Source organism: Triplophysa rosa, linkage group LG22 (assembly GCF_024868665.1).
Source record: "Triplophysa rosa linkage group LG22, Trosa_1v2, whole genome shotgun sequence".
NCBI classification, from domain to species: domain Eukaryota; kingdom Metazoa; phylum Chordata; class Actinopteri; order Cypriniformes; family Nemacheilidae; genus Triplophysa; species Triplophysa rosa.
This window is the reverse complement of record NC_079911.1, coordinates 17,532,687-17,555,694: the sequence shown is the minus strand read 5'-3', so window position 1 is coordinate 17,555,694 and position 23,008 is coordinate 17,532,687. Positions and strand designations below refer to the sequence as shown.

At 39.6% G+C, this 23,008-nt stretch overlaps 4 protein-coding genes across 7 annotated transcripts; 2 read left to right on the top strand and 2 right to left on the bottom strand.

The window, feature by feature from the left end:
- Positions 1-478: 478 nt before the first annotated feature.
- On the bottom strand, positions 479-3,092 carry LOC130546169 (cyclin-dependent kinase 2-associated protein 1). The gene is made up of 4 exons (XM_057321288.1): positions 2,563-3,092; positions 1,469-1,560; positions 1,243-1,369; positions 479-1,139 (listed from the first exon to the last, which is right to left on the bottom strand). Exons 1-4 carry the CDS (start codon positions 2,615-2,617, stop codon positions 1,072-1,074), a joined length of 342 nt encoding a protein of 113 aa, XP_057177271.1. The 5' UTR covers positions 2,618-3,092; the 3' UTR covers positions 479-1,071.
- Positions 3,093-3,398: 306 nt separating this feature from the next.
- On the bottom strand, positions 3,399-15,505 carry sbno1 (strawberry notch homolog 1 (Drosophila)). Of its 3 annotated transcripts, none has more exons than XM_057321432.1 (33): positions 14,985-15,505; positions 14,074-14,190; positions 13,851-13,952; positions 13,277-13,613; positions 12,753-12,791; positions 12,497-12,597; positions 11,658-11,754; positions 11,381-11,541; positions 11,109-11,242; positions 10,938-11,028; positions 10,698-10,859; positions 9,886-10,021; positions 9,634-9,739; positions 9,369-9,522; positions 8,982-9,164; positions 8,797-8,894; positions 8,507-8,652; positions 8,069-8,257; positions 7,814-7,990; positions 7,479-7,651; positions 7,268-7,399; positions 7,046-7,181; positions 6,803-6,915; positions 6,644-6,715; positions 6,477-6,576; positions 6,308-6,382; positions 6,082-6,228; positions 5,898-5,992; positions 5,731-5,817; positions 5,518-5,655; positions 5,229-5,305; positions 4,931-5,124; positions 3,399-4,642 (listed from the first exon to the last, which is right to left on the bottom strand). In XM_057321432.1, exons 2-33 carry the CDS (start codon positions 14,185-14,187, stop codon positions 4,500-4,502), a joined length of 4,209 nt encoding a protein of 1,402 aa, XP_057177415.1. In that variant the 5' UTR covers positions 14,188-14,190; positions 14,985-15,505; the 3' UTR covers positions 3,399-4,499. The 3 variants fall into 3 exon arrangements, with proteins under 3 accessions (XP_057177415.1, XP_057177416.1, XP_057177417.1); XM_057321433.1 differs by having other exon boundaries at positions 15,169-15,505; XM_057321434.1 differs by lacking the exon at positions 12,753-12,791.
- Positions 15,506-16,439: 934 nt separating this feature from the next.
- On the top strand, positions 16,440-20,130 carry kmt5aa (lysine methyltransferase 5Aa). Its single transcript, XM_057321475.1, has 7 exons — positions 16,440-16,693; positions 17,536-17,692; positions 17,775-17,985; positions 18,660-18,747; positions 18,839-18,898; positions 18,981-19,171; positions 19,293-20,130. Exons 1-7 carry the CDS (start codon positions 16,685-16,687, stop codon positions 19,501-19,503), a joined length of 927 nt encoding a protein of 308 aa, XP_057177458.1. The 5' UTR covers positions 16,440-16,684; the 3' UTR covers positions 19,504-20,130.
- Positions 20,131-20,770: 640 nt separating this feature from the next.
- On the top strand, positions 20,771-22,957 carry snrnp35 (small nuclear ribonucleoprotein 35 (U11/U12)). Of its 2 annotated transcripts, none has more exons than XM_057321476.1 (2): positions 20,771-20,828; positions 22,060-22,957. In XM_057321476.1, exon 2 carries the CDS (start codon positions 22,060-22,062, stop codon positions 22,801-22,803), a length of 744 nt encoding a protein of 247 aa, XP_057177459.1. In that variant the 5' UTR covers positions 20,771-20,828; the 3' UTR covers positions 22,804-22,957. The 2 variants fall into 2 exon arrangements, with proteins under 2 accessions (XP_057177459.1, XP_057177461.1); XM_057321478.1 differs by having other exon boundaries at positions 20,817-20,875.
- Positions 22,958-23,008: the final 51 nt, after the last annotated feature.

The following is a 23,008-nucleotide window of genomic DNA, read 5'->3' as shown; positions in this document are numbered from 1 at the left end:
AATTCCCAATTTAACCCGGAAATAATTAATGTAACGGTGCTCTTTAAATGTTAGCAGCATGTACTTGTATGTTTTAATGCTACTAAATCATTAGTAACATTAATGTTTTAATATTACTAAATACTTTTAATGTTACTAAATCCAGACGTTGCTTTCGGGTTGAAGTGGGAGTTATCACGTTTCCGAGAGTATGTGAAGGCAGCAGAAACTACATTAATTTTGTTATATTTTGTATAATTTATTATTACAATAAAATCTTTTTAGTAGTCAACAATGCTGAAAAAATACTGAAATTATTCTGAAAGCTTTCATTTTTGAATATGATCCCATATTTATAGGTCAAATTTATGAACGAATATATCAAAACGCAAGCGACTGTTGTATTCTCGTGAAACGATCATGACCATAGTACATTTATGAAATATTGCACAATATTGTCTTAAGTCTTTTGCAAAAACAACAATGACAAATATTTAATACACAATGAATGTCATATTTATTGACAGATATACAAAATTTAAAAGAGTGACCTTTTTGTCTTTACATGAAAATACATTTTATTACACAAGGTAATAAATAGAAATAAAGACGAACGTAATGGCAACACTATAATAATACTTTTCAGTATCTCCCAAATTAAAAGAAAACTCACCTATCCATTGTTGTGGTCAATGAGAAAATACCTCATGAGACCTATTTCTAAATCTAGTCTAAACCTGTAAAAGCCATGCTAGTTTCTAATTTAAGACCTTGAATCTGGTTGCATGCATTTTTGCTTTTTTATTCTTAAAGATACCATATGGTCAAAAACAAACAAGAATAAAGATAAAAGCTAATAAAATGTATAAAAAACTCAAATGGCAACTGTTCCAGATGTCAGCATTTATAAATCAGAAGATATATTTTATGAACCTTTTCCCTCCAAACCACAAATTAAATATGCAACTCATAACATAAATGCTGCATTGATTGTTTTATCCCCTCGAAGGAAAGGCATGCATGATTCCCGTGTGAAAGGGTTTCAGAAGACACAGTTCTTTTTGCTGTTAGTATAGAAACATGACTTCTGGGCTAGGATCTCGCATTACGTTCTGTTTCTGCCAGACACTCTCGAACCAGCCCTCTCGCATGAATGATACCTTCAACACAAAATAAAAGCAAATATCAGTTAACAGCACACAACATTTAAGAAAACAGTATATAAATAACCAAACAAAGAACTTTTTAACAATGAACACAAACCTCTTTTAAGTCGTTCCATTGCACTTTTACTCCCTGCATATGTCGGTCTGATCTCCTTCCCAAGTTCTTCAATAATGGCAAGAAGTTCAGCATATTTACTCTGGGGTACTTGGCTACCATTTGGTCCCTGAACATTATATATTGAAAGAAAAACCAATATTTCAATCCATTGATGTGATGTACAAGACACATTTTGAAATTTAAGATTTCAGTGTTTAAAAATCACCTGTGGGAACCCCAGTGACGGTGGTCCAAAGTCATTTAGAATTGGTTTGTATGACTGTACTGTTGCCATAGAAGATGGAGAGGGAATGCTTCCTGTTAAGAGCGAAACACATTAAAACACATGAAACAATATTGTTTATACAAATATATATATATATCACCATACATCAAGACAACCACATGATTCTGATCTCAAATGTTTTTATTTATGTTATGTATGTAAGCATTAAATTGTAAAAATGTCCTGTTGTTATAGGCTTTCTCAAATTCGCATACTAAATTTATGTAAAAATTTAAGTTTGAGTTTATACATCGAATGGCATATTGTGTATGAGCATTTGGCAGATACCGTTTAAACTAAATGAAAATTTTAAATGTTGCCTTACCAATACACTACAATGAGTTTAGGCGAATCATTACAAAAAATTAACAATTCTGAGAAAGTATTGACTGGAAATGATTAATTAGTAACATAGAATTAAACCTAAATAGCAATATATAAATCGAAAATAATGACTAAAGCTCATCATTAGTGATTAAAACGTAAACTAAAATAAACATCAAATCGAAACGGAAATGAAATGAAATAATATAAATGCTAATTCAAAACAAATCCTGAATGAGTGCACCGTGTGTAAAAGCGTCTGCATTAAATGAACAATGAATGGCGCAACACCACCGTCCACCGCCAGGTGTCCCCAAAGAACAACAAAACACAGCACGTCTGAATCCGATCAATCAACAACCCGAGAGACAATCATGGAGGGAACGGCACGGGCTTGATCTTAGCCACTAAAAGGATTCATTTTTATCACAATCCAGAGGCCTACACACAACACCATCCGGCCACGGCGCGACGCGGACCCTTCTGGATGGACCCGAACAACCACCGTACGGCGTTATTTAACCCGGCCGATTCCGAGGAACGCGTTTTTTTCACTAGTAATAATGGCGGATGTGAAGGATCTGACCCTATAGCGATCAGACCGGACAAAAACTACACACGACTGTTCCCCAGGTATTCTCTCTCACGCCAGCTTTTACACTCGATTAAATTCACTCCAGAACGACACTTTCCGCGCTTTTTCGCCATACCTTGGTTCCCTGAAGTTCCCGGAAGGTGTTGATGGGGATTGGGTTTGTAAGACATACCTGAAGAGATAATAAAGAAGAGAAATAAAATTGTCCCTAAAACGAGCGGAGCGTCCGTCTTGCCAGACACTTTTTGTTTACAGCGGAGCGGCACCGGCAAACATGGCCGCGTCACTCCTCATGACACCCACAATGCTGTCCATCATTACCATCACAATAAACACAAATCTTCATTAATAAAATAAACCAGTGCTGTCCGTCATTACCATCACAATAAACAAATAATAAAACATTATCTAAATACCATCTTTGCCATCACGTGTCATACAAATCAGAAAAATGGCAAGTGCTGTCCAACAACTTTCAGAATTCCTTTAATAAAAAAACAGCCTTTTATGAAAGACATGAATACATTTGTTTTTAGATTTTTGTCTGTAAAAAACTTTTAGGATTATTTAAATCAATGGTTTTGAGAACTATTACCAAATAGTGGATTCAATTTTTTTGTGGATAAAGCTTTTCATGTTATGCAAGTACAATAAACATTCATTTTAATGTCAAATACTTTGTCTTTTGTCAGTTTAGTTACAAAATTCATTTCCCAGCAGATTTACCAAACTTCCCACTTTCTAGATAACACACACACACACACATCATGTATAACACGTGCAACACTTCTTTGAGCTACAAATTCCAAATAAAAGTGCCACAAAAGTAAAAATGTGCTAAACTGACAATTAGAAGGTTGCGGACTTGTTCCATACCACATTGAAATATTTAAATTTCAAACTTCCCAAAACCCTGAAAGTTCTCTCGAAATGAAGACACTTGCAAACTGATGTAAATCACAAGATTTATTGGTCATCTGCAAGAGGTAGAGATCTTGCAGCCAGTTCAATTTTTCATAGAGTCTTTATACAACAGAATCATCAGTAGTGCAACTCGTGCAAGGATGAAAATGACATTGTCTCGAGAGTGCTGCGACATCTATAATTCAGTAAAACATTTGACAGATATGCAACTGTACACTGAGATATACCAGAGAGACCAAGCGTGTGTCAAACTCCAACATTTACAGCAATACTGAGAGTTTGGAGAAAGAAGTGTTCTGATGTCCTCATCCACAAATGTTTGACGTGACAGTAAATGATTAAAACCAGGAAATAGAAAATGCCTCAACCAAAAATGTTGAGCAAAAGCTGATGGATGCGGCCATCTGTAGAGAACACTGCATGTTACAACTTCAAAAATGTTACGCAACACCCTTATGTCCAGATTAAACTCAAAACTGAAAGCAGCAAAAACAACCGACCCCATACGCATGTCTCTTTCCACAACTAAACAAAATCCAAAAGGTTTTTCAAACCATGCAACGCCTCGGTTCCTAAATAAAGTCATAAGGGCTGTGATTACACCACTTTCACCCCAGTTTCAAACCAGGGGTTGTATGAAGTGGCAAGCAAGCGCTGCCATGCCCAAGACATGCTGGATTAGAAGGCTAAAGAGAGATGGAGGTTTAATGTGCATCAGAACCTTGGAGCTGAAAGTGGAAGGAAACTTTTGATTGTGAGTAAAACCCTGAGCTCTGTCATGTGTAAGTGAATCTACAGCCCTCTTGTGAAATAAAGAGCCCAAGTATGTCCTCGGTGGATGGCACGGGCGATGATGATGCACCCGGAGGTTGTAAAATAGACACCGCCTGATGGAACGTCTTCACGTTTGTCTTACGAACCCCTCAGTGCGGTCTCCTCGTGCTCAGCGGCTCCGGCACGCAGAGTTCCGATTCGCTAGTCCAGCAAGCTCCTTCGGCATGAGTCCTCTTTGGACACGAACCCTGAAATACTAAATAGGACGAGCACCGTCTTCCTCGTGGCCTACCCTGCGGGGTGAGGAGAGGAAGGGTGGCCGGCTGGCCCACTGTAAGGGGCGAGGTGGTCACGCTACGTGTTGATGCCATGGCTGATGCTCTGAGGATGAAGCTGCTGCCACATCTGTTGTTGCTGTACTGCCAACTGTTGCGACTGATCCGACGATGACAAGATGTTTATGAGCGGAGAGACACAGTTGGCTGGAATGATCAGACCTGAGCAAACAATACAGAACATCTTAATGAAATCTAAATTAGGGATGAGGATTTAAACACTGGTTTGTCATGTTTAAGATAGTTCTGTTATGTAATGTTTTCAGTGGTTGCTTAATGGTTTTTTGTCAGTCAGTCAAACTGCAACTTTTTAATAAGCATTTGTGTGACAAGGACGTGACAAGAACAACTCTTAAACCTGTACTGGATTTAGATTTACAGTGAGGTCTAAGATGTGTCGTTTTGCTAATACCAAACCAATAACAAACCGACTGCTGTTTGTCAACTTACCCACAATTCTCTGCCCGTCCTCCGTTCTCAAGCGCACAATCTGCATCTTCACGTTGGTTCCGCTGACCGAGGCCAGTACGCCCTCCACTTTGGTCCACACGCTGAGGACAGAACCACAGAGGACGTAGTACATCCTGCAGCGCAGCCCGATCTCACACTGCAACCCCACGGAGGCCTTCTTGCAGTTCCCTCGCCTGTTCGAAGAACATCACATCACTCGATCAATCAAAATGCAGTTTCTGACATGCACAAATCAAACTGATTAAAATGCGTTTAGGTTTCAAAGAAAAGTATGCACCAATACGCATGCGAGCAGACATCAGCTGAGGAGTTGTACTGATCGATCCAGTGCTGCTTGGCATCATCAGACAGAACCTGATCAGAGATGAATGTGTTAGAACACAACCCGACCCAAATATACAATCAGCTAAGTGATTCCTGTGAATTGTACACAAAATAAATCATGCACAAAATGTATTAAATTACTACTAAATTCATTCACCAGTCATTGGCAGCTAGGGTGAAAAGCATATTTGACTATAAACTGCCGTGTCATTACATACAACACAACACACAAACTAAAATACCTTTTTACTTCTCTTCTTAAGATCTGCGTAGGTCTCCAGTTTAACTTGTTTTCCTGTATTTGGCCTGTACACCATGAAGAATCTCTTTCTGGAGTTGACCTCCTTCACCAGGATGGCAATTTTCTTGTTATTCCGCACCTTGGGGAAACCAGACGAACTTGAGTTTCAACAGTTTGCAAACTCGATCATGAGTCTGGAAGGATGAGACCTCACCTGTACATAGAAGCCATCATCTGGTCCATTTTGATCAGCCCAGACGTGGGTGGCGTCCTCCCATGACATTCCCCGCTCCACACTCACCTGAACACACAGAATAAACCTTTACACCAAACAACTATTAAGACAAAAACATTAGTATCATACATCAAATCAGTACATACTGTATAGAGCTCCACGTGTCCTGAGGTGGAATATCCTGGGGTCAGGAATTTTTTCACTTCGACTTTCTTCACTTTCTCATCTCCAGAGCCCAAATCTGCAATAAAACCAAACATTAAAAACTGCCAGAAAATGCCACGTGTAGCTAGTCTGAAATCTCTTCAATGGTGTTAAGCATCCGCTAACCTAAAATTCCCATGTCATATCTGCCGCTCTTTTTAGCGTTCTGTATAACAGCACTGAGAGTATCTGAGAAATACTGAAAGAGGGCATTCTGCTGCTGAACCTCCATACCAAGAATTCTGTTCAAGAACTTCCCGATGTTGTTGTAATCTTGAAAGAGAAAGCAAAAGCACAGGACATGAAAGACTGATTCTGATGGCAACATCTCAAAGGTCTTTGAAAATCTCACCTTTGTCCAGTGAGAGAACACCACATCTATCCTCCACATTTATCAGTCCTACACCAATTAAACCGTTCCGTATTTCTAAAAGAAATGAATAAAACGGCAGCGTTTAAAGATCCCTGCTTGTTAAATCTGGTGACTTTGCAGTTCTATCTAGCAGGTATTGTGACTGTACCTTTAAAAAAATCCCCATCAAAGTCAGCAGGTGGAGAAACTAAAGGAGAATCCAAACTGACGATAGACTTCATGACTATTTCAAGAGCATTTCTGCCATACTGTAAAAGAGAAACATGTCAACTCCACTGCATACGAACAAACTCCTTACTGTAAACAAGACCTTACCTTGTTATCAAAGTTAAACCGGCTGAGATCTCTCGTCTCAGTGGCTCTTCTGTCACCGTGAGTAAGAGCACCCTGTTTGAGACAGACAGTGACACACAATGATGCTATAAAATTCAGAAGCTTCGCTGTAGAAATACACTTCATGCTCAAGTGACTCACCAGGCTCTCCAATCGTTTGGCAACAATAGAAGCAAATCTTTGTTCTCCGGCCAGTTCAGATATGAGGAACACGTACTCGGGGGCTGTGACCTGGTTTGATCTGTGCGTTCGACCTGTTTGCACAGGATCCAAAGTGTCACTCAACTGATAACTTGAACCTTTAAATCCATTTTTATTCAATCTGATATATACACACACACACCAGGATGTCAATGGCCCATTATTTACTGTATGTGAACTCACCAAACTGCTGAATGGCTCTGTCAGCACTCCACGGCAGCTCCAGGGTCATGTGCACCCTCCTCCTCTGATTCTTCACTCTGCGGTCGGCTTGAAGTGAAATGCCCGAGCTGGCAGCCTCGGAGATGATCGCAATGTTCTACCAAATGCAAACGTAGAAAAGTTCTGATGCCGATAATGACATTTAAACGTTAAACAGATGTGTGTAAAACAAAAGCAGCAAACCTTTTCTCCATCCATAAACCTCTGCTTCTCTGTGAGGTTCAGGATTTCAACAGGAACATCCAGCTCGGATCGCGATTCGTAGGAAATGCTGCCATCGTCGTTGCTGACGACCCTGCCTTTACGTCCGGTCATCTGCGTTTCACAAGACACACGTTTTTAAATGTTTCGCAGCATTTTTTTTATTAAATGAAGCGCAAACATGAACCTGTACCTCTGCAACATTATCAGGGCCTCCGAGCTCATCGATAAGTTCATCCAAAGTGTTGGGTGGCAGGTGTTCTGCCAGCTTCTCCAGTTGTTCCAGCAGATCTCTCTTCATCCTCTGAGCGTCCTCGACAGCATCTTGACTGGTCACACAACTGCTCTCCTCTGACTCGCTCTTGGCTGCGGCAGATTTGAAAATGCTACTAACATCCTCTGACCGTCAAACTACTGTGATAACAGCTCTTAGAAACTATTCATACTATATCTCTGAAGTTGCCAAATTTGTGTTACAAAACACACCACTCCTGGATGAAAATATGCACACATCTGTAGATGACTTACCGACAGGAACTGTGTTATTTGAAGGTTTGACAGCAGGTGCTGTAAAGGTGGGCCTGGTGGTTCCCAGCCCGGATGCTAACAAGGCACTCTGGATGGAGTCTGGATCGATGCTCTTTTTCTTCTTCTTGTTTCTCTTCTCTTTGTTCTTTTTTGTGTCTTTTCTGATGAGCCAAGGATCTGTCAAGCACATGATAATATTTGGAATATTTCTTCTTATTGTGAACAATATGCAAAAGAGTGTCTATAAATGTTCACCATCTTCATCATCCTCGCTGGAATCGTCCTTAAATGGGTTGAAGTCTTCTTCATCCTCTCCCGAGCTGACGGATTTAAAGCTGTCGTCACTGTCACCATCTAAATCATCAGAGTTGCTCTCATCTGAGCTGGTTCCAGACAGACCTCCGGATTTACGGGCTTTCTTCACTTCCTTCTTTGTTTCTGTACCTGTAAACACACACACACACACACACAAACCTCCAGAGGTCAAACCAGAACTCGCTCATCACCTTCATTTTCAATCTGAGCAACCCAGCAAAAGCCCACAGTTTTGGTTTTGCTTCCTCAAAATCCGCAAACGTTAAAGACTGAATGCATTTGTAAATATAAAGAAGCATTTACACATTCTGTACAGGTTTAGCAGCAACCCTATAGCCATGACTACATTCATAATATAGCATTTCATTGTTATAATACCCTTGCGCTTTTTCCCTTTCTGCTCAGTGATGGTTTCTAAAGGTGAAGGTGTTTTCTTGGCAGACAGGTCGATGCCCAACAAACTGAAGAGCTTCTGTCTGTCTGGAGCAGGGAAATGTTTCTCCACCAGGGACTGCAACACGCCTCTGTAACATCACATCACACACACAAACCAGATCAGCTCAGACTTCTATGTTCAGAGTTGTATTAACATGGAAAGTTTTAACATTTGGTTACTTTTGGAACCCACTTCAACTGAAACTCTGAACAGGAAAACAAACAGAACTTACTTTGCTGTCGAGACAAAGTCATTAAGCTCGCCTCCGCCCTCCTCTAATGCTTCGAGGGTTCGAGCCTCTCCGGTTGACTGAAGACCAATCACCACACACTACAGAAAAGGTCAGATGTCATCACAACCAATCGCTGCTATTCTCTCTCTCCAAAGGCTTTACGGTCAAGAACCATTTGGTCTAACCTTTCCGTTTTTAACCTCCTCCCGGGCCAACTGCACCACTCTCCGAACCTTAGAGGCAATACACAGGTACTTGAAGAACCTCTGGTGAGCCGACCAGAACTGACCCCACATGGACTTCTTCATCCGTTGTTCTGCATCCATCAGGTTAGCGGCTTGCTGAAACTTCTCCCTGGCACTCACCCACTGCAAGATTACAGAGGATATTATAAGCATTTTTTCAAGCACTTTGTGACAAACTAAATTATCTCTTTATATACCTGGCAGTGTTGATAATAATCTCTCAATGACTCATTGAGTTCTTCTTGATTTACCCTCTGAGATAACATTGAGGTAAATAAGCGTGTTTGATCACCTTTGACAGGCACACAGAGTTGATATTTTACTTACCAAGCGGACTGATTTGTTGTACATTTTGATGTAGTTGGGCGACAAAGGAACTTCTTCAATTTTAAACGTCACGCCTGTGAAGCTCAGCTGTCGAGCGATGTACATTCCTCTCAGCTTCATATCCATGGCAACAATCTCCATGGCACCAACACCTCTAAAATAAACCAATCCAAACAGGGTTACATACACTATTCAAAGGATGCATGCTGTTATTAAAAAGCAAGGTCAAGGACATTCAAACGCACAACAGACTTCATAAACTCACCTTCTCTCAACCGCTTGGATGAAATTTGTGAATTCTTTAAACGGAGTTCCTTCACCCCAGATACCGAGTCGATTCATGTAGGCCATGTTGCGAGGTTCAGATGCTCCTACACAAGATTCAGGCAAGGTTTATAAAAAACAAAAGAAACTCAAAGATGAAAGAAACAGAACTGCGCCCATCTTGACAATTTTCTTCACATATGGCAGGATTAATGTCAACTTGCAACAAATATAAAAATAACATGAAACGTACCTGTAGCACTAGCGTAAACAACCCGGGCTTTTGGCAGCTTGTTCTGTAGCTCAAGAACCGCCAGGCCCGTTTTTGTAGGCTTGGATGACCCAATAGGGCAAACATTTTTGGCTTTGTGACATTCATCAAAGACGATCTGAATCACTCGGTCAAGGAAATCAGTCTCCATAGTTACAGCACAGCTTCCAGAAAGAATGTTTCTCTACCGCTCAGCGTTATCACCCAACCTGATATTGACTGAGATATATCAGCCGTTTGATTTGATTTATATGAAAACACACATTTTCTCTGAAATGGCTACAAGAAATAAATGCTTTCTACTAAACATTCATCCCAGCTAAACAATGCAAGAATAAAGCACAACAGAAAACTAGTTAGAAACAATTAACCTATAGAGAACAACTACAGCCATAACAATTTATATGCATCAATATGCTACAAAATAGAGACGATAAATATTTCTATAGAAACTACTCAAATCAATCATCAGCTGTAAATCAAGCCACAAAATAAAGATGGATTGTGAAATATGTGACAAGGATTCTTACGTTTTCTAAAGGCAATGCTGCCATAAGAGCCAGTAAATTCTTTATATATTTACAATGCGTGCGTTTACATGCACAAAACAAATCTTATAAAAGAAACCTGTTTTCATGTGTTTACATGCATATCATAATATTACATGATCTTACTTGTTATCAGCTTATTAAGCATAATCAGAGTAAGACTGTGCATGTAAACGCACTCAATGTGAAGATTGAATGAATTATATGATCATTGCGATCATGAAGCGTCTTGCAGTGAAAGGATACAACCCCATCAAAGTCATCTCCACACCAGTGTAGCAGCTGCTTAAATCTTGTCTTATATTTTCCTCCAGACTGACTCTCTCCAATCAGAGAGGAGTATGTGGCAAAGATAACACCTTTTTTCACACTGCCATTGTGTTTTGAGGAGATCTTTCCGTATTTAAACTAAAAGAAAAGAAATGAATAAATTTGCAACTTGAAACGATAAAAAATTCATTTTCAGATAAGACGCAAGTGTAGTACCTTGTTTAGTGAATGGACCTGAATGTTCTTTGCACCAATGTCTCTCAAATCTCTCTCTGCATCGTATTTCAAGTCATTTGACACGCTAAACCTACAGACACCAACAGGGATGAATGCATAAATAAATTGTATAAATGACACCCAAATTCAGCTCGAAAGATTTAGAATTACCAGAGTGATCTTTTCCTGCCAAGAAGATAATTCTCATATATGATGCCAGCAATGGTTCTTCCCTTTCCAACACCAGCTCCATCTCCTATCAAATAAGATGCTCTGTCTCCATTCGGTAGGAATGTCTCATGTTGCTGTATTGAAAGGTATTATTGAAAAACAGAAATTAAAGAATTGTTAACATCAGCAAGTATTTGATGTACAACAGCAATGAATATGTATATACAAAGTAATTCATTTTAATGCACTTGAAAGGTTGTTTTGAAACAAACCTGGGCAGCGTATGTGATGGCCTCGAGCTGAAGGGCAGATAACCAGCCTCTGTCAATGGTCTCCTCTGGTATTGAAAGTCTGTACCAAACATCTGGCGGGTTGACGCTGGAGAGCGAGCTGGTCTCCACGACAGAATCAGGGTGACGCAGGCCAATCCTCACTGAAAACGACATGAACGAGTTTTCCAGGAATAAGCTCAAGTAAAACCTAACAGTCAAATTGAAACAACTGTTCAACAATCTACTTCCTAAGATATTCTTTTATGATAATACATACGTTTCATTGGCATGTATTCAGCATATGTCTCTGCATGACCCAACTCCTCTTCTTCCTCCTCTTCTGGTTCATCTTCTTCCTTCATTCCGGGTAGTTTCTAAAATCAAACACCAGCAATTAAAGTAATTTCTGTTCTGATAGTATCACAATTACACGATAAAATACGTTTTCTGACACTCCCTTTGGCTGCCATTGGACAGACAAGCGGACCATTAGGTGGTCTCACGTGATTTAAAGAGTACATAACATGACATCATGAAAATAACATTTCATGCAGTGTGTAATGTTGCCGTGTTTGAAAGTAAGCAGTCTGCAAAGTTGTAAATCCGAAGGTGAATGAATAAAGTTATTGGCTTGGAAATTTGGGTGATTTGGAGATCGTTTGAAACTGATATATGGAGCCGTCCCAGTGCTAAAAAATGCCGGACATGAACCGCATGCGGTGAGTGAAACTGATGTCTGCGTTTTGTTGGCAATGGATGCGCACATGCTTTAGTTCAGCCTACCCCTCCCCCCGGCACGCGCCGTATGCTTTCGGAAATAATCGTACAGCTGTATCTATCTTTTATAAATATGATCAAACTAAATACTCTTCGAAGATACGAACTATGCAATACTACTCTATAGGCACTCAAGATTAATATGAGATTGGCAGAAACCGCGTGTGTTAGGGTCGCTTTAAAAATCCCTAGTTATGTACGCTTTAATCCAAAGCAGCAGCGTCAGGTAGGCTTAATACTCAAATAAAACAATGTTTTAACATTCATATTCATCTTAGAACACAGAAAAATGTTCACTGACACATACCCCACTATTTCTTTGACCGATCATAAACTTACATTGACAGGTGAGAAGCTCCGCATTTTCATGTCATCGTTGACCCAGATTCTTGCTACGTCTTTGCCAGACACTTCTTTCTTCAAACCATTGTTTGATTCCGCTAAAAAAAGCAAAGATAAGAAACAGTGAAAATAAAACTCAGACATTACAGTTCACATAAACACACAGCAGAGCCTCAGTGTCCCCACAACATGAGCACCTGTGAAAACATCAGACTCAAGCGCCTGTGAGCTCCAGTTAAAACCCTACCCATACCTGATCTGTTCATCATCTTTGTGGAGACCAGAATAAATTCTGAAAGGAAGAGCACTGGCATTAAAACAAATACAGCATCATTTACAGCTCTGTAAAAACCTCCACTGACCCAGAAACAAACTCTTAAATGCATGAAAACGAATACGCTTACCAAACAAAGCCAGTTTTAACAAACACGACCAGGTTAAATTTTACCCCAAACATCATAAACAAACAAGATATCACATCAAGTAAACAAACAGATACACATGACAATTTGGGGATAAAATGTAACCCACGGGTGTCTTATGATTCATCCAATTATTGTGTGAAAGTAAAACCTTTAAATAAGTGAACTTAAAGCCCAATGAGCCGTCTCAAACGCTTGTGTTCCCTGTTTTCACAGCTGGAGGAGGCGATTACAAACTGGCCCTCGGCGAGGGATCTGATGAGTGCCACAAAGCCGACAGCTGCATCGACAGACCCATATGAACAAAACAACCATGTACGATAGCCTGACGTCCAACACGTCTGCCAGCACTCACTTGTGCCTGTGGCTGTTGCCGTAGCAACGGGCTGAGCTATGTCAGGTGGGGGCTTCAACTTCATGAGCTCTCCAAGGCTGCTCGTCTTTAGGCTGCTGCTTCTGAGAAGGTCCTTCAATCTGATCTGCTCATTGTTGGGAGGGACCCCGTGGCAAACGGTTGGAGAGGATGACAAGCTCCGCTGGGCTGCTGGGCTTGTGTGGACCACCTTGGTTACTGTGATGGTTTGCCTGGTAGTGGTCCCGGCTGATGGTTTGGTGACTACGATGGTCCCCAGCGATGGCAACTGATTTAGCTGATTTAAGACGAAGGTAGTGGTTGAGGGCTGAGGCTTCTCCTGTAGGGAAGCAAGGACACGGCAAAGAAAAACATGAAATAAAATCTCCTCACATTTATATCAACATTTATATCATATAATGTATATTAAAAGAAATACGCAAAATTAATCACACTGGTTGGCAAACAGAGGGTCCAAACACCACCATATGTGCGTTATAAAGGAACTAAAGGAGAATTTTAACATTTGGATGAACTGGGTTTTTTTCAGTAGACAGTAAAGTATGTGCAGACTCACCCTGATTGTGACTGTAGGTGCAGGTGGAACGGTAGACGCGATTCTGACCATACCAGACGCTTCATTACCCAGACCAATGTCAAGCGCATTTATTGAGACCGACTGAAAAGACAAGCAGACCTTCTTTCAGTTTCAAAACACTAACAGTTATTCCAACGCGAACGCACCATGAGCAATCCAGATGACATCATCAAAATACATATGGGATGTTTGAGTAATTTACCTGTTGTGAGGCAGGGGGTGGAAGAGTGTCCTGAGGGTCAACCTCAAAAAGATCATTAGGGCATATTCCACTTTCACTAAGAGCAGCCAGAAGCAAATCCTGTCCTGGATCCATTGTCTAAAACAAGACAGAAGCAACAAACCACAGATGAAAAATACAGTGAACTCAACTGACAAAAGACAAATAGGCAGCAGAGCCTTAAAGATAACTTCTACCATAACACTGCAATCTATTCAAAATACATCTGGATGTTTGTATTTTTTAAAGAACGTATACAGTAATCAATAAGGCAAAGACATCGGGTACTAGACTTTGCTACTACTGCAAACGGCTCACCACAACATCCAGCTCCGCACGTGTTTGCCTAAACTGATCCAACTAGACACTTCCTGTTATGACGTTGGTGCTGGACGTTAATGTCAGTCAGCGCACACGTCCATTTAAAACAGAAAAAACGCTCAAACGATCGTTAAAACGATCAAATTATACAGCGTCAACAATCTGCACTGAGATACACGCAGATGGCTGTGATACACAACATTAGACACTCGGTGCAGTAAACATGCTATCCGCAGAGCCGATGTTTAGTCGCTTTGAATGTTTTCCCAACAAAGTGATCGCCGAATATATAACATTATAAGACACATTTATATACAATTGCAGCGAAATACAGTCTCGTTTGTCAAAAACAGTGCAGCGTTATGCTGCATGTGGTGACAACAGTCTTGGCAACGATGGTTGCTAGCTAATTTCCCTAACGACCCGTTCCCTCTTTAAATGGGTCGAAACGTTGTTCAAATGGACTACAAACCGGTTTAAATGTATTCGTCAAATGTTGTCAAACAGAAAGCGTCTTGTTAACGTGAATCGCGCCTGTCAGTGACTTTGTCAAAAGTGCGCTAACGGCTCACCTCAGGTTAGCTGCCAAGCGCGTGAACTCTCACTGAGCCAGACGCCCTCAGCTTTCACGCGAAACGGAATTAAACTTAATAATTCCCCTCATAAGGGCCCCAAACAGGCTACTATAGTGAGCCTGGTGGATCAGAGAGCAGAATTTGTTTTTGACAGCTAGTGTCCGCTAAATTGGAAACGTACTCCACTCGGTTCTTCGGGATCCCAACTGTCGCGGCGGTGTGGAGGATGTCGCCGCTGCTCACGCTGCTTGTTTTCTAACCGCTCGGCGCCATCTTTACCCGAGACGCGTGCAGGTCACGTGACGCTGCAGTCTGCAAAACAGACGGTTTTGTGTCTCGATATTCTTCTGCCGCGGAGAAGCTGGCGAGACGTGGAGCATCGGTACCGAGTCGGCGTGCGACCATCGTCCAGAAAGCCTAGAAACCCGGCCATATCAATCGCGATGTATATTTATTTTTTTAAATCAAAAGTAGTCGGAGAAGGAGAGCGCCGAAGCCATGTCACGTGACCTCACCCTTCATTTTCAGGAAGTGACGCTGTGTAAAATGGTTTCCTCCAATGACACGTTAAAAATGACATTGCGAAAGCCATATTTGTAAGGTCAAGAAGCTCACGCGAAGGAGGCCAGAGCTTGACCTCTGCTTCACTCAACACCCACACAAACAAAATGTAGAATATTCTGAATCTAATCATTCATTTATCTACTGTTCGTTCAGCAAGTATTAGCTACATTCACATCATGAATAGTTGTAGCAAAGAGTATAGAAGGTTGTAGTGACTACCAGAACCGGTGACTACAACCAACAAACTTAACTTTTCAAGCTTTGCTAATTCGTGTGCCATATTTTTGAATAAATAATGTAATTATATGAGCCTACAAAATAAACCCTTGATGCTCATAGTTTTATTTATAGATTTCTTTAAGTTTGTATTAAACTTGCTTTATTTACAGCAATATGACTTTAAAACGAAGCTATAAAAGAATGCACAGAATAAAACGTACAATTCATATGCTTCTTTTGCAAATTAAAAAAACATGCGTGTACCACTTCATGAAGTATATTACATTGTATTTATAATATGTAATTTTTATATAATAATATATTGAAACAGTATATTAAATCAATTCTTATTAAAAAAAATTAAACTTAAACGCACTAAATATCTGTGAAGTGTTATTTGTATGATGATTTGATACCAGTTTATTTACCAGTATATTTTCTTCGTCCTCTCCTGTGCGTTATATATTTGTTCATCAAACCACATATTGATATGTACGTGATCACTGTCAATTGTTTATTGATAAGATTGTGACTGGCAATAAAAAATAGAAGACAGCTCTTTGAGAATGAAAGGAGCGTGCAGGAAGCGTGCGCTTAACAGCTCCATCTTCCGGTGGATTCAAACACAACTTTCAAACATTATTGGTTATTTAAATGCTCACATGGTCTCTTCCTGTGAATGAGATAAAAGTCCGAACATGGCGGCGTGAAACTGTACAAATTCGCTCGGATGGAGGGGCTTTATTAGAGACGGCTTGAAAGTTGAATGTTTATTTTCTCCTCCTTGAACGGAGAGCTGTTGTGAATGTTTCATTTTCACGTCGTGCGGAAGGACAGAAGTGTAGAAGAAAAAACACTAGATTGGACTGAACCATCGCTGGAAACAATAAGGCTCGAAGGGAAAGTGGGCTGAAATGAACGGGGTATGTTACATCATTCATTTTGCCTTTATTTGGATCACTCTCATTATGTTTGACTGTAGATTGACATTAGCTTGTGTTTTATGGCTTTGTTTGCGGGCTCATCCTCAAACTCTCATATCCAAAACGCATTAACGCCACTTGCTCATTTGTTTCCTGTTTATGAAGTTGCTGGTATTTAATGCAATCGAGCTGGTATTGTGTGTGTATGCAGGATGTTATGAATCATATAGCTGATGGTTCAGTGTTTTATAGCAGATAAAAGAACAATAGTTGTAGTTTAAAGGCCCAGTCATGTGGGCGTGTTCATCCACTATCAATAACATGACGATGAAGTTACATATGCTACATTTCATTTCATTTGAGAAATAAGACATAATGGAGAAAAATGTATTCTTTGTAATACATCATTTCGAAAAATGATCAAATATATATTTTACTGTTTCTGTATTATATACAAATTATGTATTTTTGAATAAAACTCATGTTCCCTGATATACTTATTTTTTTTTTTGCGAAACAATGTCAATTAATAACATTAACCAAGTTTAGTGTTTTGTCCATGTTGTACCATACACCTCATGTTTTGGTGGTTTAATTGAACCCGAGAGGTCATTTAATTTTTAGAAATTCTATATTATAGGAAAATATTGTAGATATATATACTCACTTTTGGCTTCTTGCATAATGTCATCGGTCTCTGTGTTTAAAGTATTTCATTTTTGTCTATAATTGGTGATAAACCAAAACTTGACTTGAAGATGAACGTCATGCCTTGATAGATGCAACTAAATGTATATGACACCAGAATATGTGACTCATTTGTATAACTCACTGTTTTGCAGGACCTCATATGCAACGGCCACACGCCATTTCACCACATCTTAAAACACAGCAGGTCAAAGTCACCACATCATGAAACCATCTCAGTGAAAATCATCAAAGACAGGAAAACGTCACGGTTTTTCTGCACGCAAAACGAGCCACAGAAGCATGGTGAATGTAAGAGTGAACACATGAAAATCAGATTTTAGAAAATGACCGTCTATGCATGAACATAGTCTAACATGTCTGTACGATCCAGCCAGGAGACCCAGTACTGTAAATGGTGAGTTCATCCTCCCAAACATGGCAGTGAGTGAAGATCTGCAGCATTCTGTACACCGAGCCGAGGAACAGACACACCAGATACACTGTACAGCATCATACATCCACTCCAACGGTGACGTCACCCGTCCTGACCAGAGGAAAAGAACCGCTCGAAAAATTAAAGTCAAGAAGTCCACACAGAGAACGTGAGTCAAAGGGGAGAAATTATTTTTGTTTTGAGAAAGTTTCAAGCACTACATAAAAGTTGGAATTCACCAGTGCATGTCACATTACAGAAGTTAAGATTTTTTGACTTGAATATCTACTGTGTTTACACGACAATTTGTTGTGGTTTCAGGACCTCAGAGTACAATAGAAAAATGCTTAAAATATAAAAATGTAGTAATATACATAAGATGTTATTTACAGTTGTGCATGGCTTAGTTATTATAGTTTTTATTTTAGTTTTATTAGTATTTTAAATGAGCTTTTGTTTTTAGATTTTTAATTTTGATGTTAATTTTAGTTCAAGTTTTAGCAATTTGGGGTAAATGCTTTTGTCATTTTATAAAAAACATTTGTGTTGCTATACAAGACTAATTCATTTTTATGGTAGTTTTGGTTTATTATTATAATTTTAGTGCTTTAAACATATTTCAGTTCATTTTTAAGGCAACATTTCAATTTTTCATTTAGTTTCTTTTTCCAACAAGTTTTAGGACAATATTTGATTTGATTTCGATGAACAGAAACGTTTTCAAAATTGATCAATCTTATATTGGTGCCTCGTGACAACTTTAAAATATAAACATATATTTACACATTAGTCGTAACATTTAAATATTTTTTTTGTCATTGCAAATATAATTTTCCTCTCCAGTGCCGAGACCAAGAGCCCCCAAAACCGTAAGGTTACAGATTATTTTCCCATCAGGAGAAGCTCAAGAAAAAGCAAAAGTGAACTGAAGGTAATGCAGAGATGTTTTCTTAAAGCCGATGGATCAAAGATTCAAGTGTTTGTGTGTTTGTTTGCATCATAGGCTTTTTTTATTTCAACAGTGTGAAGAGAAGCGGCACATAGACATGTTAATTACAAACGGAATCGAGAACGGAATGATGGTAATTCTGCCAAAAAGATCTAGGGCGAGTGTTATATTGTGATCTGTCGACTGACCCGAGATCTTCACGTTACTCTTTACAGGTCAGGTACATTGAAGGAAAGGGCAGAGGGGTTTTCGCCACCCAGAGGTTTCAGAAAGGGCAGTACGTCGTGGAGTACCACGGAGATCTACTGCAGATTACAGATGCCAAAAAACGGGAGGCTTTTTACGCACAAGATCCAACCACCGGCTGCTATATGTATTACTTCCAATATCTCAGCAAAACATATTGGTACGTTCAAGCACCACGCCCTCATTGCTTTTAATCTTGTGTCTTGTTTCGTGTGCACGTTTTGGTCTTCTTGTGCACAGCTTTCGCATTTTGATTTCACACGTTGTTTATTTTGGAACAGTGTGGATGCTACTAAAGAGTCTGATCGTTTGGGACGGCTGATCAACCACAGTAAAAACGGCAACTGTCAGACCAAACTCCACGACATCAATGGAATACCTCACCTCATCCTCGTGGCCTCCAGAGATATCCAGGAAGAAGAGGAACTTCTTTACGACTACGGTGACCGAAGTAAAGCCTCTATAGAAGCTCACCCCTGGCTTAAACATTAATGTATTCGGAGGAGGAAAAAAATCACCTTGTTTCTTAACTAGACAGTTTTTAAATGTAATTATTGCCTTAGTAAACAGAGAATGTTACGGGATAGTTAAGTGTGTGGGTATGTCATGCAAGTGACTCACATGTCAAACGCGTTAGATTGCGGTACATATTCGACGTGTCCTACTTTTAAGATATTTATCCTGCTCGATGACATGCTAGTTTCGGCACATTTCTTTTTGTATATTTTATATATTGGTAGATCAGTGCTTCCAAAGCATGCAGTTATAGTCCAACTTTCTGCATTTTTATAAAGAGTTTTCTTAATCTAATGTATGGTAGTTAGAGGCTTAGCAATAATTATTTATAATGCCCAAACGTTTATGTTTGAAGCAGAAAGCCAGTGATGCGAAACAGAGCAAAATTTTAAAAGGTTCAGAAAACTGGAACATGAAACCAAATTTTGATATTATTTGAAATGTTACCGTTGTACTATGCTGTGTGTCATGTAATAAACCTGAACAAAGATGTATCTGTTATACACAAACTGAGTGTCCATGACCAACCGCTCCACATGAGAGTTTCAGTCAATCTGTTTGAGATGGTAGATGCATTGTTTAAATAAATGATTTTATGCAGTGTTTTGCTTCCGTTGTGTTATCTTGAACTATGCCAGATGGATTGATTTATGGGTGAATTTATTATTTATTAATACTTTATTTGGGTTATTTGTTATTTTTATTCACTCCCACAAGAACGAGAGGTATTACATGGTCATGTTATTAACTGTAATGCCGAGATTATGCACCCCACCTCCCCACAATGGTGAGGATTAGGTTTAGGATTAGGTGTGGGGAGGGGTTAGAATTTGCCAATCGGACATCCGTGTTATTGAAGGGGGTGCATAATCTGGCAGGGGTGCATTTCTCGGCAAAAAATTAAAAAGTCATTATAAATTCTTGAAGAGAAGCCCTCATTCCGTTAATCTCGTGTTTTATTCATACGATTAGTAGTATCTTATGAAATGCTAAATTAGTGCATGTTTTGGTCTTGTTGTCTTATTGTTTTTCATGCATTATGATTTTATGTTATATATATATATATATATAACACAATGTAAATGCTTTTAAAGCATATGTTTTTAGTTTGTTCCGGAAGGTTTTTTTTTATTTAAAACCCTCTTTTATTAATATTATTATTTTGCTTTCAAAAAACAACACGAGACGAACAAACAAAGGTTAGCGAGGGCTCCCCAACTACGTCATTTCCGCTTCTGCGGGGAGTAAAGAAACACACGGTCGAAGTTTCCACACGGAGCGTTTTAAACGGCGCACGGAAGGTTTGTTTTGACGTCTCATATTTAATTTTATATAACGTAACGTACAGGTAAATCTGTTGTGTAATCATTATTGAGTTCGAAGGGAATTTAAATAAATGATGCGTTAAACGTTGTATTTTATAGAACAGTATTATATTCTCACGTGCATGAACATCAGTTGGTTTTGTAAATGTGTCTCATTGCTGTGTGTCGACTGTATGTAATTACTTATTAGCTTTAACATAGCTTTGGTAAATTTGCAAATAAGATTAAAAAGTAGAGCATTTAGAGGAGCATGTTGTAACGTTAGTCTTTTAATGATGGTTTATTTCTTCTAGATAAATGTTTTTAAACTGTTCTCAACACATTATGTTATACAACGTGGTCCTTCACTCCCCACATGGAAGAATGCTGGTGTGTACTTAAAGGGATACTTCACCCAAAAATTGAAAATTCTATCATCATTTACTCGCATTCGAGTTGTTCCAAATGTGTATAAATGTCTTTGTTCTGATGAACACAGAGAAAGATATTTGGAAGAATGCTTATAACCAGACAGATCTTTCCCCCCATTGACTCCCGTAGTAGGAAAAATTACTTCATCGTTTTTTTGTTTGTTCTGTTTGTTCTGGGGCACTTCTGACTACCATTGTATTTTTTCCTACTATGGTAGTCAATGGGGGGGCAAAATCTGTCTGGTTATAAGCATTCTTCCAAATATTTTTCTCTGTGTTCATCAGAACAAAGACATTTATACACATTTGGAACAACTCGAAGGTGAGGAAATTATGACAGAATTTTCATTTTGGGTAAAGTATCCCTTTTAAGTATTTACTATAGTAAACTCAAACTGTAGTAACATTTCTAGATACTTTTGTGTGTATGAACCTTACCATAGTAGATAATGTATATTACAGTTTGTCAGTTCACTATAGTTAATCGTATAGAACACTGTAGTATATTTGACCAAAGTGTAGTCATTCCTTTATTAAAATACAGTATGTGGTTCTGATTTCTTCCTGTCAATTTTAACAATAAACAGTTTTTGAATATAAATGAAAGAATGATGTTGTAAATCAAGTTTTCACTAAGTTTGCACTACTTCTAGATCACATTCATTTCTTCTGACATTTTCACACTTTTGGACTCCACTAGGCTAGCTATAATCTTTAAAAGCCAGATTGTGTGATCTCAGACGCATTACTTTGAAACGCAATCTACATTTTCTTACCATGATTTAATTCTCCATCAGATGATGTGCGAGTGGAATCCTGTGGCGAAGGTTTACGACGCCCTCAAAGCGGGCAGCATAGACGGCACAGATGTTGAACCCCACGATAAAGCAGTCTGGAGGGCCATGCTGTCCCGCTACCGGCCTAACAAGGGTGTTACTGGTGACCCTCACCTTACTCTGTTCGTGGCACGTCTGAATCCGCAAACCAGCGAGGAAAAGCTCCAGGAAGTCTTCTCAAAGTTCGGAGACGTCCGCAGGGTACGACTGGTCCGGGACATCGTGACGGGTTTCTCCAAACGCTACGCTTTCGTAGAGTACAAGGAGGAACGTTCGGTGAAGAGAGCCTGGAGAGATGCCAACAAACTGGTGGTTGATCAGTACGAGCTCTTTGTGGACTTTGAGCTGGAGCGCACGCTGCAGGGCTGGATCCCGCGGCGACTCGGAGGGGGTCAGGGTGGTCAGAAGGAGTCCGGTCAGCTGAGATTCGGAGGCAGGGACAGACCCTTCCGGAAGCCCATCAACTTGACTTCTATGATGCCACAGAACAGATCAGTGGATCGGTGGGAAGGAGCCAGCGGGAGAGATGCTGTCCAGGAACTGGACAGGGAACACGGACGGTGGCGGGAAAGGGAACGAGGGAATGATAGAGGCTACTACAAAGACAAAAGAGATCACAAACGTCACAGGGACAGAAGCAGAGAGAGAGATTCCAACAGAAGGGAAGACAGACGACGCAGAGACGCACACAGAGATTATGAATAAACACTTTTACACCTTCACATTCAAGACTTTTAGTTTGCTCTTGGTTCTGGGTTGGATTCCGATTAAAGGATTTCTACTCAATGTTTTCTCATGCCTGTTATGTTTTTGCTGAATTTTCATTGGACCAATAAATTTGTACTAAAGACCTATCAAATCATTTCTCACGTGATCATTCAATCTCAAGGACTTGACATGACAATTCATG

What these genes read in the sequence shown, in the direction of transcription:
- LOC130546169 (XM_057321288.1), bottom strand. Translation starts at nt 2,617, where the DNA reads ATGTCTTACAAACCCAATCCCCATCAACACCTTCCGGGAACTTCAGGG. An exon ending in CGTCACTGGGGTTCCCACAG is followed by an intron (nt 1,370 to 1,468) that starts GTGATTTTTAAA and finishes TATAATGTTCAG; the next exon opens with GGACCAAATGGTAGCCAAGT. An exon ending in AATGGAACGACTTAAAAGAG is followed by an intron (nt 1,140 to 1,242) that starts GTTTGTGTTCAT and finishes TTTGTGTTGAAG; the next exon opens with GTATCATTCATGCGAGAGGG.
- sbno1 (XM_057321432.1), bottom strand. Translation starts at nt 14,187, where the DNA reads ATGGATCCAGGACAGGATTTGCTTCTGGCTGCTCTTAGTGAAAGTGGA. An exon ending in GGCAGGAAAAGATCACTCTG is followed by an intron (nt 11,029 to 11,108) that starts GTAATTCTAAAT and finishes TGGTGTCTGTAG; the next exon opens with GTTTAGCGTGTCAAATGACT. An exon ending in TGTTTACGCTAGTGCTACAG is followed by an intron (nt 9,740 to 9,885) that starts GTACGTTTCATG and finishes AATCTTGTGTAG; the next exon opens with GAGCATCTGAACCTCGCAAC.
- kmt5aa (XM_057321475.1), top strand. An exon ending in AAAGCAAAAGTGAACTGAAG is followed by an intron (nt 18,748 to 18,838) that starts GTAATGCAGAGA and finishes TTATTTCAACAG; the next exon opens with TGTGAAGAGAAGCGGCACAT. An exon ending in TATCTCAGCAAAACATATTG is followed by an intron (nt 19,172 to 19,292) that starts GTACGTTCAAGC and finishes ATTTTGGAACAG; the next exon opens with TGTGGATGCTACTAAAGAGT.
- snrnp35 (XM_057321476.1), top strand. Translation starts at nt 22,060, where the DNA reads ATGATGTGCGAGTGGAATCCTGTGGCGAAGGTTTACGACGCCCTCAAA.